Source organism: Equus asinus, chromosome 11 (assembly GCF_041296235.1).
Source record: "Equus asinus isolate D_3611 breed Donkey chromosome 11, EquAss-T2T_v2, whole genome shotgun sequence".
Taxonomy (NCBI): domain Eukaryota; kingdom Metazoa; phylum Chordata; class Mammalia; order Perissodactyla; family Equidae; genus Equus; species Equus asinus.
The window spans coordinates 75136703-75155253 of NC_091800.1; the positions used below are offsets into that span (position 1 = coordinate 75136703).

General features: G+C 40.9%; 1 protein-coding gene across 4 annotated transcripts in view; it reads left to right on the forward strand.

The window, feature by feature from the left end:
- Positions 1–217: 217 nt before the first annotated feature.
- The window catches only part of TPP2 (tripeptidyl peptidase 2), a 76347-nt gene continuing 58013 nt past the window's right edge, over positions 218–18551 (forward strand). For all 4 annotated transcript variants that reach the window (XR_011506643.1, XR_011506644.1, XM_014839439.3 and 1 more), the window contains exons 1-4: positions 218–1515; positions 8368–8496; positions 16051–16146; positions 17894–17998. Coding sequence is in view for 2 of the 4 variants with exons in the window: in XM_014839439.3 (XP_014694925.1) it covers positions 1351–1515; positions 8368–8496; positions 16051–16146; positions 17894–17998 (495 nt within the window). In the remaining 2 variants the exon portion in view is untranslated. The remainder of the gene's footprint in view (positions 1516–8367; positions 8497–16050; positions 16147–17893; positions 17999–18551) is intronic.

Sequence of the window (18551 nt, forward strand, 5' to 3'; positions counted from 1 at the left end):
CAATAACCAGACTAGTATTAGCAGTTAATGTTTGTTACTTTGTCACCAATAAAAATCAGGTACTATAATGTACAGCTGTTGCAGATATCTCAAAATATCATTTATGCTCTTCACTATTTTGAAATTATGGAAGCTGATTAGATTTAGTGCGAGCTCCTTTTAATACAAAAAGCACACATACTACTATATACACACAGAAATACAAAACTATTGCTATATAACAAAGTTGCTTTTAATATTTTGATAACCATATTTCAACATAATTTCCTTTATAATCATGTACTTCATTTTATGCGTTTAAAAACATTGCTCTGAGAAGGGGTCTGTAAGCTTCACCAGATTGGCAAAGGGGTCTCTGGCACACACACAAAAAGACTAAGATTATCCTGGCATGAATACAGACATCAAAATCACTAAAAGGCCACTAGTGCAGCATGCAGCAACTGATAGCCGCCACTGTAAATCTGAAAAACTGCAGTGTATGACTAGATAATTGAGCGGAGGCCCTCAAGGAGCAACCAGGAACTTCAATTTAAAGAAAAAAAAGTTTTTCAGCAATCCCGGAAGACAAGGGTAAGCAATGAGGATAGGAAGGGCCCACTTCAGGCTCATACTTTTTACTGGTTACAAGGCCGACTGAATCGTCAACAACCCACTTCCTGTTGACTGGAGCCCTGGCCCGTCCCAACCCTGTTCCTCTCCAGCCCCCATCAAAGGGGCACACTCGAGACCGGCAGGGGAACACAAACCCTACAGCATTGAATCAAAGAACGCTCTTTCGAAAATTTATGTCAGGGCGTTTCGCCAACATCCCACGACTCCCAGGCGGGTAGGGTGCGTGAGTCGGCCCCTTCCCTCGGGTCAGCTGGGGCTCCTGCTGCAGCAGCGGACCGAAAAGTTTCGTCCACAACCTCAAGTTAGGAAACCATCGCTTGCCAGCGGCGGTTGTTCCCGCTACTCCAGGTTGGCGGCCCATGCCTTCCCCGTCCCTCGGAGAGTTTCGGCCCGGGACACACTGACCCTTGGCTTGGAGGCCGGCTCTCTCCCGAAAAGCGCAAGTGCGGGTCTCTTTAAGACCCCAGGTTCCCGAACCGAACCCTCGAGCAGTGTCTCAGACTCCGCCTCTTTCTCTGCGGCCCGGGCAACACTCCGGCTCGGCTCCTGAGAGCGGCGCCCAAGGCTTACGTAGCAGCACGCGATTGGCCGCCTCGCCCTGGCGGTCCGGGATTGGCTGGCGGCAGGCCCCGCCCCTCGCCCCCGCCCAGGCCCGCGGCCGCCGGGGTGTCCTCCGGCAGCTCGTCCGCGCGCAGCCTGGCAGTTTGCCTCTTCCTCGTCCTCCAGCTTGCGTCCATGGCCACCGCCGCGACTGAGGAGCCCTTCCCCTTCCACGGCCTGCTCCCGAAGAAAGAGACCGGGGCCGCCTCCTTCCTCTGTCGCTACCCGGAATATGACGGGCGAGGGGTGCTCATCGCCGTCCTGGACACGGGGGTCGACCCCGGGGCTCCGGGCATGCAGGTGCGGCAGCCGCTGAGGGCCCGGGCGCGGGGCGCGGGCAGCTGGCGGGCGGCCGGGGACACCGAAGGAACGCGGCTTCCGAGCCCTCAGGCCGAAGCCCGCTCTGTGGCCGAGCGGGAGCCGGGCACCGGGAGGCGGCGGAGGGCAGGGCGGGCGCGGGGCTCGTCTGGGCCGTGATCCCGGCCCAGACAAAGCGGCGTGCCTGGCGCGGCTGGCCGGGGCGCCTGGGTCCGCGTTTCGCCCGGGAAGCCCGTTCCTGCCCAGGCTCTGCCAGGCCTGGACCCTCGGGCGCTTTCCCTCCACACCGCCTTCCTCCGCAGGTCCCTCGTGTCTCGGGCACCGACCCGTGCCTGCTATTTTCAAATGAAGATTTTACAGTTTTTGGTATTTGTAGGGGGGTGGGGTGGGGAGGAAATAGCGAGGGGACAAATGACCTATTAGGGCTTCATTTTTATGGCTGTCGTTCGAGAGATTTGGTTGGGGGAAGAATTCTTATATCTTTAAACACGAAAGCCGGGTTTCATGAAGATAACTCGGTCAACTTCCGGAATTGTTTCCTCTGGTAGTTTTATGCATTCTATTTTTAAACCGTCTTCTGCAGTGTACTTGTTTAGGGTCATTGAAACGCATGGCTTAGTCTTTGACATAAGAAGGACCCAATTTAGTTTTTTTGGCGAACTCTGCAGACTTTATTAAATTATGCTTCGGTATTTTTTTAGCCTCAAAGTATAAGACAACATACTTTACGATTTTTAAAAATTATTTAGTTTGCCTTAGGCACCTTTCAAATCATTTGGTCAGAAGGTAATACTGAAAGGTAATTTTTAAAAATCTCTCAAAGGTATTCCGCTTAAAATCTTCAAAGTTTGACTTTTGTAAATTTAGCCTTAGCCTTTTACTGAAATCCAGTAATAAAATTTCACCGTTGTTCAAGATCCATCTCCCAATGTCTAACCTGGCCAATCCTACTGTATGCTGATCTCTTCCTTGTATGAGTTCTTCATCTGTGTATCTTACCTGCCTTTCTATACTAAACGCTGAAGTTTAATAATTCTATTCCTCTCCACAAGCCTCTCCCTCTGGATCCCTTATTGTGCTCTCTAATGCTTGAGGTAGCATTTTGGAAGTTAGAATGTAATGCGGGGTAGGAAGGGAACCAGTCTCCTGACTGTGTAGAATCTCTCGAAATCTTGCCGCCTCCTCTTCATTCTGCAACAGGACTCTGGAGTACAGCACCCCTTATGGTGGTCCTGCCAGGCAGCTGTGGTGAATCAAGAGGAGCTAGTGATGAGGTCCCTCCTGGTAGCTTAGTGGTACAGGTGTTGTATTAATAGCTCGGAAGACTTACAACAGAGACAGCTATCACCTCATGGAGCCTTTATTACAGAGTAGTAATGGTTTCCGTTCTGTCGTGGTGTACGTTTACTTTTTATAGGGGTAGGTGGGAGGAGAACAGTAAGTGGTTCACTGGTTCTTTTGTCAGGATAATGAGAGGATCAGAAGAGTTTGGAGGAGTACTGTCTCAGTAAAAATGGTCTTGTGGAATTTCCCATATCTGCTTATCACGTTATTCCGTTACATTCTGAAAGTAACAGTAATTCTCATCCCACTGTGTTGCTATGAAAATTGATTGAGATCAGTTACATGTAACTTTTTAAAATGCTCAAGAAAAGTGTTAAATAGACACTAGTTTTTTAAAGCAGGGATGTTTAGTAGGAGTTTATGTTGCATCTTAAATCACTAGCTGAAGGATAAATATGAATATGCATTAGATATTTGCATGTAACAACAAATGTTTGAGCAATAAAATATTGAAGTAAAATGAAAACAATTCTTGTACCTGTAACTCAGAGAGAGTGACCTAAACACAGCCAGCCAAAAGAAAATTCAGTAATGGTTTGCAAACATGAGTGAATTTTTAAGGTTTTTTTCCCCCCCTTACCTTTAACAAATTTATTTTGTAGATCTATGCATACATTACCATAAGATTGTGGTGGTTAGAAATAAAAGGAAGGAAAGAAGGAAATAGGAGGAAGAGGAGGCCGAACTGGACCTTGAGAAAGCCAGATGGGGTCTGAGTAGAGGACTAGAGGCACGAGTGGAAACTTTGAAGAACGCATTGGGTTGTCTCCTTCTTTGGTAACTGCCTTGGGCCCTATTCTCCTGTGACAGCTGTGTGGGTTTGTTAAAAGTGGAGGGTGGACAGCGTGAGAGGAGTGATAATTACGTAAGTGATTAACTCTTTCCTCAGCAAATATTCAGGCACATGCCAGGTGCCTGATGTTGTATTAAAAGATGATGTAGTCCTGCAGACTGTCACTGTTACAGAGATTGATCAGGGGACCAGCCAGAGCTGGACCAGTCAGGCTTCACAGACCAGAGCTGGGGCTTGGACTGGACCTGGAAATAAATAGGCAGTAAGCCATGGGTCTCCCTGCCACCAGTCTTGCTTCACATTGATCCATCTGTCACATTGCCAAAGTTATTTTCCTTAAAAAAAAAAAACCTTCCATTACAGCCTTGTTTAATAGGAGACAAAACTATTTTAGCATCCCAGTTGCCTTTGCATAAAAAATCCCAAAATTTGAACTTTGTATGGCCCTTCAGCATCCCCACTCCACCTCCTCATGTAGCCTTAGTTCTCTTCTCACTATTTCCTCTGTCCATATCCACTCCACCCCCACCCACCATTTGCCCGGTGCGTCTGCCTTCAACATTTCATTCTTTTCCATTCACTCAAATGATTCGGGTCTTTCCTCAACACCTGCCTTTGCACGTGGAGTTTAATCTGCCAGCAAGCTGCCTTCAATCACCTGTAAACTCCTGCTTAATCCTTTAAGTCCCGGCTGGGTCTTGACACCATTACCTTCTGGGATATCTGCTGATTTAAGTTATCCCCCACCATGTATTGGTGTGTATGTCCCGGTTGTTGTGCGAGGACCTGGGGGTTCAACGGCGAAGAAGGCCCAACTCGGGCTAACAGTTCTTTTTTTTCCCCTCTTTGCTCTCATAGCAATTTGTTCATACCCCCTGTAGCACTTAAAATGTTTCATTTTTGTATTTCTGTTCACATACATTTTTCCTGGTTAAGTTAAAATTCCTTGAAAGCATATATCCAAATTTATTTTGTATAAAATGTCACAATGTTAAATATTTTTGCTGAATGGAAAAAATGTATAGATGTGCATAATGTACATAATTTCCTCATAGAGAAAAAATGGTTTGGGGAAGGAGGGTACAAGTAGTCCTATAAAAATCTTTCTATTTTTACATTCACTAATATATAAAAGTTCACTAAGTATCATAGATATCTAATTGGTCGCTGATAGAGGGTACTATCAATTAATTTTACTTTTTCTTTCCTTTCCTTCAGTTACCTTCCCTGATTCTCCCAAGCTGGGTTTGTATTCTTCCATGCTTTCATAGATACTGTCCTTACCGTTAGTATTTATTGCATTATTTAGTATTTATACACTACAGTTATCTCTTTACTTGTCTCTCTTCCCAACTGGATTGTAAGCTTTCTGAAAGCAAAGCCTGTTTTATTCATTCATCGTTATGTTCTCAGAATGATAGTCATTTAACAGTGTTTATGAAGTATCTTCCTTTGCTTAAAAGAATAGTTCTGGTATCGTCCCTGAGATTTCAAGTTAAGTACTTATATCTTCCCTTTGTTTTGTTTAGGATAATTTGCTAACTTCCCTCCTTTTGTTCTGGTCCTCCACAAATGTTTAGTGGGTAGCTCCCAACCCTCACCAACTCCTCCACCATAACTGTTTCAGTAGAGACACAAAGTAACTTAGATTGCTGACCATGGGGGAGAACTGTGGGCAGTTTTTGTTTTGTCCAGCCAGCATCGCCTGGTAAGCATTTCTCAGTCTCTCACCCAGTACGCAGGGCTTATTACCTTAGCTTTACTCATTATAATTGTCCCTGCCTTCAGTCCCTCCCTCCATGTGATGCCTCCCCTCTTGAAAGGTGAGGGGTGTAGTTCTAATGGTAGCAGTTCAGTGTCCTCCTTTCCTTCTCTCAGAGTTCCATTCCAACATTCTCAGCTGGTTTGCATTTTTTAAAACCTCTCCTTCCTAACCCCAAATTCCCTCTTTTGTCTTATTATCTCCAGTGGAGTGGTTGCCTTTACCTAGTGGTGAAGTAAGAAGTGCATGGATAGAAAATTACACATAGAAGAATTTTTAACGAGAGGGAGAGAGAGATCCTAGTAATAAAGCTTGTGGCAATAGTAGACGGTAAATAAGCCACTAAATCTCATTAGGCTTTCTTCTTTGCTCACATACTGATAATGAGGCTTCTAATGAGAGGGATCTGTGTCTGACTTGTTAGTGATCTCTTGTGATTCTTGATCTCGATTCACTGAAGTTGCTCACTGAATGAGATGAAGATAATGGATCTGTGCTCTTAGCACTACGATGTCTCTTTCAAATTATGTACTTATTTGGAATACATTTACAAATAGATTATTTTCCTGTATTCTTAGTACATGATCTAGCTAGTTTTAACTTTATAGGAGACTGTTAACGTCCTTTTAATCTTCATTTTTATCTTGGTAGATTTTCTTACATTTTCCTTCATTACTTTATTTTCATTTTATTTTATTCTTGAAGATACTTAGCCGGTCCCTTTAAAATCAGTATCTGATTTAAGTTTTACTATAATCTTATCAGGGTTTGGTATGATTTCCACTGTGATGTTTTTAAATTATGATTTTGAGCTTTCTGAGTATATTAGAATTACTTGTTACTAGTGTAGACAGCCCCCAAGAAATAAACATGTACTTAAGAATTACCATACCTGAAAATAACAACTGTGCAGTGCCTGACAAAGCTGTCAGCCCTGGTCGTTTGATGGCAACGTGATGTGAGATTGGGGTGCACCAGCCACCCTCTTGCTTTGCCTTCTAAAAAAAAATGTCTACCTGTGTTTCCTCCACACTGTGAGTTTCCCTCTCCTCCTTGCACGTTCACCTTAACTGCAGAGCTTTGAGGACACTGCAGTTGGCGTTGGGGACAAGGGCATGTGACTGGGAAGACTCAGAAACAGACACTAAGCTTTATCTTAAAGAGTGAATTCTCCAGGTGGAAAAGGAGTCCGAAGGCTTTGTGCTCTTCTCACGCTGTTGGCATTTTTGCATTCCTATTTCTTTCTTGGGGTAGGGGGTCTGTGTCTCCGTGCCTGATTCCTCCTGGTAACTCAGTACATATGTGCTGATTGCTACAAATTCCCTCTGCAAAGCTAGCCCAGAAATGATTTTTCCCCACAAAAGCAATAAGGAAATACGGTATTACTGTTAGCTGTAGCCGTCAGCATGGCCCAAATGAAAGTTTGTGGGCTGGCCAGAAACGGGACCTCAGGAAAGTCAGTCTTACTGCTACATAATTAGTGTCTGATCATTCGGTAGTTAAGTATGTATTGAGTACTTAACAGGCACTGCTGGGTTTGGGGTAATTTGGTGAATAAAATAGACACAGTCACTGCCTTTACAGAGCTCATCTTTTCATAGTAGAAATAGGTACGGGGTCACCTAACTGTATAATTACAAATTCAGTTCTCTGACGGAAACGAGGTACAGTGAGACGATTAATCAGGGTTAGGATGGCCGCTTCTTAACAGAGGTCTTAAGGGAGGCCTCCTGAAGGGGTGCTGTTTTAATAGAAAACTGAAGGATGAGATTGGAACCCCTGTGGAACAACTGAAGGGACAGAGAAGTCCAAGAAAAAGGACCATGTGCAAAAAGTTGTGAGGCAGGAAAAAACGTGGCACGTTCCAGGAATTGAAAGGAGGCCAATGTGGTTAGAGCTGGGAGAGACTGGGAGTGGCCAGAGTCAGATCCGGCAAAGGCTTTTTATATCCAGTGCTGGGTGAATCCGCTGCAGGGTGTTAAGCGGAGGAGTGGCGTAATAACAGCTTGTTTTTCTGTTGATCTTGGTGTGGGGGCCAAGAATGGAGGCTGGGAGACCTGTACGGAAGTGTCCACATTATGAAAGCAAGAGATGGTGGTGCGCAGAGGATCAGGATACTGGGAGTCAAAATCAAGAGCAAATGGATTCGAACTCTGTTTTAAAGGTAGAATTAGGAGGACTTCCTGGCAGATTTGATGGGAGTAAACTGAAGAGTCAGGGAAGGGCTTTTAAGTTTCTGGCTTGAGCATCTGGGTGTGTGTTGATTTCCTGAGGCGGCAAAGCCTGCAGAGGAACAAGTTTGAGTGTTAAGTTTGAACTTTGGACTTAGTAAGTTTGAGTACTAGTGTGGCATCCAATAATGAAATGTTACTAAACGATTTTCCCCTAAAGTTTTTCATTTGTCCAGCCCAAAGCTCCCCTTCTTCAGATCTTTTCTCAAATGTTACCTTCTCGGTGAGACCTTTGACCAGCCTAGTTACAGTTGAAAGCCCTGTACCACCTGTCTCCTTTCCCTGCTTAATTTTCCTCCATGGTAATGATCACCATCTGACATGTTATGTATTTCACTCATTTGTTTATTGCCTCCATATGACATAAGATCTCCAAGGTCAGGGATTTTTGTGTATCGATTATTGCTTAGCCCCAGCACCTAAAGCAGAGTGTGGCCCATAGTAAATGCTCAGTAAGTATTTGTTCACTGAATATATGAAACCACTTGAAGGATTCTGTGGTGTTTTCCATGATTAAATTTTCTTGTTAGTATTTTTCAGGCTTTTGGTTTAAAACAATTCAATTCTCTTTTTAAAATGAATGCAGATTTTATAGAATATTTTACATTTGTGTACATATGCACACATGCGGGTTGGTGTTGCTTTCTTTAAGGATAAAAAACTAAAATATCTAATTCATGTTTTAATTGTCTCTTAATTTTCAGGTTACAACTGATGGAAAACCAAAAATCATTGATATCATTGACACAACAGGAAGTGGTGATGTGAATACTGCCACAGTAGTAGAGCCAAAAGACGGGGAAATTATTGGTCTCTCAGGAAGAGTGCTTAAGGTTGGAGCTTTTATCTTTTTATTGAATTTTTTCTTTTTTTTTTGTACTGTCACCTCAAAGCATCTAATCTTTTTAGCTTACATTTGGTGGTATGGTGAGTATTAGTTACCTGTTGCTGTATAACAAATTACCTCAGAACCTTGTGGTTTAAAACAACAAACATTTATCATCTCACAGTTTCTGTGAGGGAGGAATCGGGTTGTGACTTAGCTGGTGCCTCTCGTTCAGGGTCTCTCCTGAGCTTGCTAACTGTTGGCCAGCACTGTGGTTTCATCTGAAGGCTCAGAGTGAGTGGGAAAGAGTTGGGGTGGGGGAGTCTGTGGTTATGGGCAGGCTTGGTTCCTCCCCACCCGGGTCTCTCCCGCAACCTGCAGCTGTCTTCCCCAGGGTGAGCAATCCAAGAGAGCCTCCCCAGATGGAGGCCATGGTCTTTTTATAGATCACTGTTAGCAGTGACAGCCCATCACTTCTGCCACGTTCTTTTCATTAGGAGGGAGTCTGTAAATCCCGCACACACTTATAGGGAGGAGGTTTTACAAGGGCGTGAATATCAGCAGGTCTGGATCATTAAGGGCCACGTTAGAAGTCATTGTTTTTGTTGTTTGATAGTGGGCTTAGAATTGGGATAACTTTTTCAGTATGGTTGCCAAATTCTAAAAATATTAAGTTTTGGATGACAAGGTGGGAAAAGTCATCAGATGTCAGTTTTGCCTTCATCTTTTTCTGTGCCTTCTGGGAAGTTAAATGTGAAATATGTAAGTATTAATATTTATGGACTTTGGTGGCTGGCTTTGTCTTATTCCACATAGTTGATAGAAAGGCTGAGGTAAGCTGACGTGAACAATGATTAGAAAACAAACATAAAGCAGTTCATGAGATATTAGCTAGTGAGTTTGTTAGATGGCAAGAATTTGATTATGATTCGGTACTCTTACCTTTAAAAACCGACAAGGAGGATTAGTTTGGAAGATAAATTTGTGATTATTTAGATTTCTAAAGAGCGGTATTTAACTATTTAACTCTTCTTATCTGTTACTGTCTATGTGAATTATGTTTAAGCATTGTCTGTTGGATAAGATTCTCATGGCAGTATATTAGTTTTCTGTGCTGCATAACAAATTAACACAAATTTAGCAGCTTAAAACCACATAATCTTCCATTGATTATCTCACTGTTTCTATGGGTCAGGAGTCCAGGCAAGACTTTTTGTGGTTCTCTGCTCAGGGTCTCATAAGACTGCTATCAGGTATATTGATTTGAGACCATGGTCTCATCTGAGGCTCAGGATCATCTTCCAAGTTCATGTGGTTTTTGGGAGAATTCATTCCTTGCAGCTGTAGAATTCATAACACCTTGCTTTTTCAAGACCAGCAAGAGAATCTGTCTGACCTTGGGCATGGCACCAGTCTCTTTTTAAAGAGCTCACCTGATTAGGTCAGGCCCACCAGGGTAATCTCCCTTTTGATTAACTCAGTCACCTGATTAGGGACCTTAATTGCATCTGCAAAATCTCCTCAGCTTTGGAATATGCAATCACAGGAATGATATCTCATTATATTCAAAGGTCCTGCCTTTACTGAGGGGAGAGGACTTTACAAGGGCGTGGGTCATCTTAGAATCTACCTATCACAGGCAGATAGCAGACATTAATATCCAAGTTTTGCTTCCTTTTCCATGTGTTATGGACTGAATGTTTGTGTGACCCCAAAATTCATATTTTGAAGCCCTAACGCCCAATGTGAAGGTATTTGCAGATGGGAGCTTCGAGGGAGGATTAGGCTTAGATGAGGTCATGAGGCTGGGGCACTCATGATGGGATTAGCACCCTTGTAGGGGAGAACTTCCTTTCTCTGTCTTTGCCTTTGAGGTCACAGTGAGAAAGCTGTGCCTGAAAACCAGCAAGGGAGTCTCACCAGACTCCAGCCCTGATCATGTACTCCCACCTTCAGAACTGTGGGAAAATAAGTTTCTGTTGTTTAAACTTCCCAGTCTATGGTATTTTCTTATGGCAGGTCAAGATGACTAATACACCATGTGCTTTTTCTTCAAAAAAAAAAAAAGGATTGTAAACTGCAGGGCAGTGAGTTTCTGGGCACCTGAATTATTTTAGAGTTTTGCCTGTCTTCCCCTTGACTCACCCTTGTTATCTGGAGTAGGTTTCACAGAGAAATGTGAGGTTCCTGTGAGTTACAGTGCTCTGGGAAAGTGGAGAGCGCTCCTAGCAAGTCAGGCCGATTCACAACCTCATGGAGTGTTATCCTCGGTCATTTGTTTTTAAATGGCAGTACTAGCCCATGCTTTAGCTGAACCACATGCACTCCTGATGTCACTAGTGCTCGAAGGTAGACTCCTGTGGATCACATACATGGCTGTGGAATAAGAGCAGAAAATTGATAGAGTGCTGTTTATATCTTTTCTCAATCTGGTGACATATTTCTTTAGCTCTACTATTAGATATTCTCAGCCCATTAATATAGTGAGGGCTTTTAATTTAATTGTTAATAGTATTCAGCGTGTCTGTGTAGTTTAAAATACTTGTACAAAGCTTGTAGCAAGACAAGTTCAGTCCCCTATCGTGCTTGTCTTCCCTCCACCCCTAATTTCTGTTCCACCAGGGTTAAGTCTTTGATATATTATCTTCAGAGTTTTAAATAACATGCTCATACTTTTTGTTTCTTGAATTTTTTTTTTCTAGTGTTAGATTTTTGTCTGTAGAATTAATACTGGAAGAAGAGGGTTTAGCTCTCAGATCCTTCATGTCTGAGACGTTTTCTTATATTGTCTCTTGGGCTACTTCCTCCCACTGTTTTTGCTGTCTTTTATCTGGAACTCCTGTTAATTGGACCTTGGACCTCTTGAGTTGCTCCTCCAATTTTCTTATGTATTTATACTGTTTCTTCATTGCTTTTGTTTGTGTTTTCCTTCCTGAGAGATTTCTGAGATTGTCTCAACATTTTCTTCTAACTCTTGTATTGAATTTTATTAAATTTTGCCTGTTATTTTTAATTGCAAAAGTCTGTTCGTATTCACTCAGAGCATATTTTTCTATCATGTCTACATTTTATCTGTGAGAGTATTGTCTTAAATTTTTTCCCTAGTTATATCTTTGTTCTCTTCCTGCTCTTTGTACTCACCTTCCTACCATTCTCCTCCTCCTGTCGTCTCTCCTTTTTTCTTCACCTACTGCTCCGTCCTCCCTCCTCCCCTTTCTTCCCCTCTTCCTCGTCTCCTCCCTCTGCTTCCTCTTCTTCCTGTGCTCTGCCTTTTACTTGAGAGCTTTTCCTCAGCTATCTAGTCATCCCTGGCCGTCTCTTATTTAGCAAAGCACATAAAAGGTGATTGAAGCTGCTTCTGCTTGTGCAGGGTGTTGCCATGTGGGTCTCACTGCAGGATAATGACACTGTCATGGAGGACCCCAAGATAGCAGTATACAGTATATTTTTTTTTCCATTGAGATGCCCAGTTATCTCAAAGAGGACCCTAGCCTTTTTGGCCTGGGGTTGTGGGGAAGAGTGAGAGATAAGCCTGGCTACCAGCATTCAGGGACTCACTCCTTGAAAGGTGCCTGGGGAGCTTTCTTAAGGACTCTCCACTACGTCTCCTCTCTCCCCTCTGCTGTGTCAACCTCTCCAGAAAGTTGACATCCCACCTTCTCTCGGGTTCAAGTTGGGGAAGTTGCCTGGTTGGTCAGCTTTGTGCAGGATGTGGGATGGGCAGCGGGAGTCTAATTGTTCCTCATACAAACTTTCCACCAGTCTTCTTGGTTCTAGCTCCCTTCTCCATCCATACAGAACATACTTATGCACATGTTCAAGTATGTGCAGGTGTTCAGGATGCTACAGGAGTTATTAAACAGAATAATGTTATTAGGCACTGGGATCCTGGCTAGTTGAATCTCTCAGAGTTCTTCAGTTTTCAGAAGGCAACACAGTAAAGTCTTCAAGTTTCTTTGACTTAACCATGCTTTAAAAATGAATTAAATATCTATATTCTGTTTCTCCTGCTTCCAAGTAGCCCATAAACTGCTGATGGTTAATGTCTAATTCTTCTCCCCGTTTAAGATCTAGTTCTAGTTAAGTGCTTTGAACATTCCAGAAATCTCATTCTCTAAGGATGCTGGCCCTAGGCCTTCTTGAGAAACTGGTGATCAGTTACTTATGTGTCATTTTACGTCTTCTCTTCCTGGGGGTTTGTGCGATTCGTGGGATTCAGCCGTGATGCTGCATATGGTGATGGTTTGCTCAGTCTCGTAGCTGTGCAGTAGCCATGGTGTGTATATACCACATTCTCTCCATTCTGCTCATCAACAGTTGAGTTGTTTCCAGTTTGGGACTGTCACTAACAATCCTTTAGAGAGCGTGCTTGTGCCCATATCCTGTGCACATGTGTCTAGATAGCCCCAGGATGTGTACCTAGGGCTGGAATTGCTGCGTCGTGGAGATGCTCCTTTACTAAGTGACGCCAGTTTGTCCAGATGTTTGTACTAAAATGCATTTCCACTAGCAGTGTGTGAGTGCTTTAGCAGTTGCACTAGTACTTGGTGTTTTTAGGCTTTTTAATTTTTGCAAATATGCTAGGAATCTAAGTGTATCACATTATGGTTTTAGTTTGCATTTCTCTAATTACTGATCAGATTGAGCACCTTTTCATGTGTTGTTTAGACATTTGCATTTCCTCTTTGTGAAGTGCCTGTTCAAGTTATTTGCCCTTTTTTTTTTTACGCTGAGTTGTCTGTTGTTTTCTTACTGATCCACAGAATTTGTTATAGGCTCTCAATGCCTGTCCTTTGAGTGCATGTGGTGTCTTCTCCCATTCTGCACTTATATTTTCACTTTCCAAACAATGTCATTTGATGAATAGAAGTTCTTAAGTTTGATGTAGTGTAGTATCAATCTTTGTTTCTTTGATTAGGGCTTTTCATGTCTTAAGAAATATTTTCTAACCCCAAGATTATGAAGATATTTGCCTATATTATTTTCTGAAAACTTTCATCATTTTTCTTTTCATTTTTCTATAATTCACCTGGAATTGATTTTATGCTTAGTTCAAAACAAGTGTCCTATATCTGTTTTTCCCATCTGAAGATCCAGTTGTCTCAACACCATGTATTAAAATTCTGTAATTTCCCCACTAATTTTTAGTGTCTTTTACTTTGCAACCTTCACAATGTGGTTTTTTTCTTTTTCCTTATTCTGATTTTAGCAGCATTTTGGAAGGGTGCACAGTGCTTCTTAAATTTTCCCACTTTCAACTTGAAGTCATTTTTTTAAATCATCAATATTTAGCTTTGCATATTAAAACATGGTTAAGTCCAGCCACAATGAATGACTTGGCCAGATTTAGCACCCTAGATAGATGCAGTGACAGCTAAAGGAAAGTGTACATGTGAACTGGCAGTGCGGGAAGCTGACAAATTGGAAATAGAATTTTCAGGCAGAAAAACTCTGGACAGGATTTTACCTCATGAAACATTAACACTTTTGATGACACTTGACTCATTAAGAAAATCTTTGTTAGCCATCTTTTCTTTGATAGAGTCAAGGAAATGAGGTGTAATTAGTAATTAAAGAGATTCTGTTTCTCGTATGAAAATCAGTCTTATTATATTGTAGTTCCATGTAATTAAAACTATTTTAAAGGGATCAACTTAAAATGGTCTAAATATAAAGCTTTGATTCTTAAAGAGACTAAAAATAACTTCATTTGTATAGAATATTCAAGTATGTAAAATGACATATTCCCTAATTGCCTCATAGAGTAAAGTTAGCTTTACTTTAATTTGGTTAAGTTTGGAGAGCAGAACCATAATTATAAATAACTTTTATTTTCTGATTTTTTTAGTTTAAGTTTTGTAAATAACTAGTCTGCTTTTATTGTGAGAAATTACATTGTAGTGATTTGAGATAGACCCTTCAGATTTTGGTTTCATTTATAATTAAATATAAATTATGTCTATTGGATTGTTTCTATTATGTTACATATATCTTAAGTAATTGTGATTAAATATGTGTTAACAGTTGTTTATTTTGCAGTTATTTTAATTAGTTATTCCATTTAATCCTTTGGCATTTCGTAGCTTTTTATAATCTCTTTGTACAAAGAAATTACCACTAGCCTAGGGTTACAAAGCCACCTGTGTAGTGGGACACCTGATTAAATATTGTTTGAATTTGTCAGTTGGTGACTACCTACCTTTTTGTTGTTGCAACACTTCATTATTGTTGTTATGTCACAGGCTGTTGCAAGAATATTACAGTTACGAATCCCTGTTCTCTAAAGAAGGTTGATAAGTTTTGAATGAAAAGCACTGATTTGTATGCCAACATATTTGAAATTTCATATACTCCATAAATCTAATTGATTCAGAAATGATTACTGATATGCAGGCTTTTAAAAAGTGAGTAGATCTTTGAAGTCCTGTGAATGATTGTTTTCCTCTATTTAGTTGTGAGAAAATTTCATCCAGAGGTTTCCTGCCTGGGGAATAAGTTGATGAGGGACGTGGGGATGAGTCAGTTAAAGATATTGCATATGTGAGAAGTGATGAGTCACCCAACTCTGAGTGGTTGATAGTTCAATGTCATAACTCATGCACATTTAAAAGCTGTTTTTAATGATCGGGGGTCCTGTGCTTACAAAGAATATGAATACTCCACATTTTCTTGATTGACATTTCAAGTTGGTCGATGTTCAGTACATTTTATTATTCATGAGAATCATAAGGTAGGGATTATTTTCTTCCTCTTGCACGTCAGGAAGTAGAAGCCTGTGGGTGCTACCTAGTTAGTGATAGAGTTTGGATTCACAGCCAGGTTTATCTGACTTTAAATCCCATATCCTTTACACTGGACTTTTGTTTCCGTGATAGACTAGGTTCCAGTTTTCTTTTCCACCTTCTTGTTGTTTGGGCAGGCAATATAATTTCTTTTTGCTTCTTTGCTTTCTCCATTTGTAAACTGGACATACTCTTTACATCATTCTCTTAATTATAAGCTTAAGTATTATTTTTAAATACTTTGCGATAGTTGAAAAGACTTATATGTTATATATAATTAACATGATCTTATAGGAGTTTTTTCTTAAGAACTCAAAGAGCTCTTTCTTAATATCTAAGCATTATCCCTGTTGTGTCATAGACAAGAGTGAAGTTCTTTTTCTTAACAGGAAATCTTAAGGGTAGAGAGGCTCTGTAACTTGTTTCCCCTCTTGCTGGGCAGTAGAATGGTGAAGCAGTAGGTGAGGTGTTGCTGATGCTTGGGAACTAGAGATCTTCATGGTTTAATGGGGTAGCGCATGCTGAAAGCACTTTATAAACTATGAAGCATCGTATCAATGAAAGGCATTCCAGTTGAACCCTCTTATTTGTGGATGAGAAAAAAGGAGCCAGAGAAATATTAAGTGGCAACTTAGAATATTAAAAATATTGCTCTAATATGTGAGCCTGCTCATCCAAGTTGAGCCATTGGGATAAAAGTAAGATATCTTTTTCCTTAGTAGTGTATCATTGGAATTGGGAAGCATTTAATGAGAGAATAATTCACTTCTTTCCTACAGATTCCTGCGAGTTGGATAAATCCCTCAGGCAGGTATCACATTGGCATAAAAAATGGCTATGACTTCTATCCAAAGGCTCTCAAGGAAAGGATCCAGGTAATGTACAGTCTAGTACAATCTAGTGAGATACAAAATCTCACTAACTCTTAATTATTTGGGGGGCTAAGGGTTTCAAATGATGACTGCTTGAAGAAAGATTCTGTTCAGTGAAATGTTCTTAATCTTCAGTACATGCATAAGCTTAGGGAATCTGTGAAAACCCTGAAATTATATTCAAATTTTTATGTTTTTATGTCTTTCTGGAAGATGGGGTATGCTTTCATTGGATTTTTGAAGGACTTTACCTCAAAAGGTTAAGGGCAGTTAACTTGAAGTTCGTACTGCCTTGTTTATTCCTGTTCCTATAGTTTTTATGATAATTTGCCACATTTTTATTACTGTTTAACTAGCCTTCTTGCTTCCAGTTAGCCATCTTTAGTGTTAAGGAAAGGGTTACTCAGACCTAAAGCAGCTGAAGTATAGGAAACACAAGTCTGTCATTAGAGAATAAGAATTGTACACTGAGTGTTAAGGGACCTGCTTTGAAACAGCGGTATTCAGTAGACCTTTTTCAGTGATGACGGAAATGTTCAAAATGTTCAGTATCTATTCATTATACCACTAGTCACAGGTAGTCATTGAGAACTTGAAATGTGGCTGGTATGACTCAGTTACTGAAATCTTAATTTTATGTAATATTTTAAAGTTTAAGTTTAAATAACAACATGGGCTAGTGGCTACCATGTTTGACAGGGCTGCTGGAGAAGATTGCTGGAGCACTAGTAGCTGACACAGATTCAGGGTTTCAGCTGGAAAACAAGGTATAATCCTTGAAAATGAGCCTGATGGGTCAGACCTGTGGGCCCTTCCATCTAATCATAATATTGCTATTTGCTTCTCTAGGGCTCTATGAACCATAAGTTACTCAGTATATTACATATGATGTAATCTTACTTTTCAGATTCCAGTCATTCTGCCCCAAAAGCAAATGGATAAGTAATATAATAATGCACATAACGTTAATTGAATACTATTTTATTTTTAAAATTTCAAGCTGAAATACACATAGACAGGACAGCATTTTTATGCACTATACTAAATTTAATCAACTGTGTGGATAAGGTACAAAGTAATGCAAATATAGAGTGGTTGGGTTAAAGCAGACCTCCTCCTCAGCTCAGTTGATTGTTTTACTAGAAAGGATTTCTTTAACTGGCAGACTCCCATTGGGAGGCACTATGGGTTAAAGACGCTGGAGATGAAGGTAAGTAACAATTTCAGTAACAAAGAACCCTATCAAGTCAAAGAGGCTGGAAAAAAATAAGCTAGAGAGGGAGGAAATTGAGGAAGCCTGCATGTCCATCAAAATGCAGCTGCAATCTCGCTCCTGTCCTCTGCTTGCACTTGGCTGAGGGCATTGCCCAGTTCTGGAAGGGTGCGGAATACAGAACTTGCCTCTACTTAATGACTGGGAATTCAGTCACTTATCTGACATGGCATTATTCATTCTTAGAGAAGAGAAGGATTTAAATTGGGGCACATGATGTATAAAAATATGTTTGAATGTGCTGTGGTAAACTTGTTCTTTTAAAACCTAGGTGCAGTGAATTACCTAATCAATAATTGTTCCATTGCTTTATCAACTTGATTATAAACGATTTTTTTTAAACCTCTGTGTAAGAATTATGGAGCATCACAGCTGATAAGAACTAAGTCCATATATAAATGACTGTCTGGGTTTACCCATATTTGTTTACCCAGTATTTGTCAACCTCATTGTAAGGTAATTTTTTTCTCTTTGCAGAAAGAACGGAAGGAAAAAATCTGGGACCCTGTTCACAGAGTGGCCCTTGCAGAAGCCTGTAGAAAACAGGAAGAATTTGATGTTGCCAACAATTGCCCTTCTCAAGTTGGTGCTAGTCGCTTTTATTTAAACATTACCATATAGTCCTATTACCATAGAGTCCTTAGAGAATTAATCAAGTGTTTTTTCACAAGTTTTAAGTTGTTTAATTTTACTAATTTTTCGTCTATTATTTATCCTGAAATCAATTTAGATATGTATGTATCAACTTTTAAAACCTTCGTAGTGAACATACAATACACATGTAAAAGTGCATAAATTCTAAGTCTGTAGTCATGATTTATCACCAAGTGAACTGTCCAATATAAGCAGCACCCAGACTCCCTCTCGTGCCTCTTCCTAAGCTTTGCTCCCTCCCTCCTACCCAGAGGCCACCACCATCCTGACTTCTAACACTGTTGAATGATTTGGCCTGTTTTGAACTTTGTAAAATGGAAGCAGTGTATGTTCTTTCATGTGTGGGTGGTCTCACTCAGGTTGTGTTTGTGAGATTCGTATGTGTGTGGGATGCTGAAGTGGTTTGTTCACTTTTGTTGCAGTGTGATGGATGCACCACAGTTGATGTGTCCATTCTGCAGATTGATACTTTTTTTTCAAT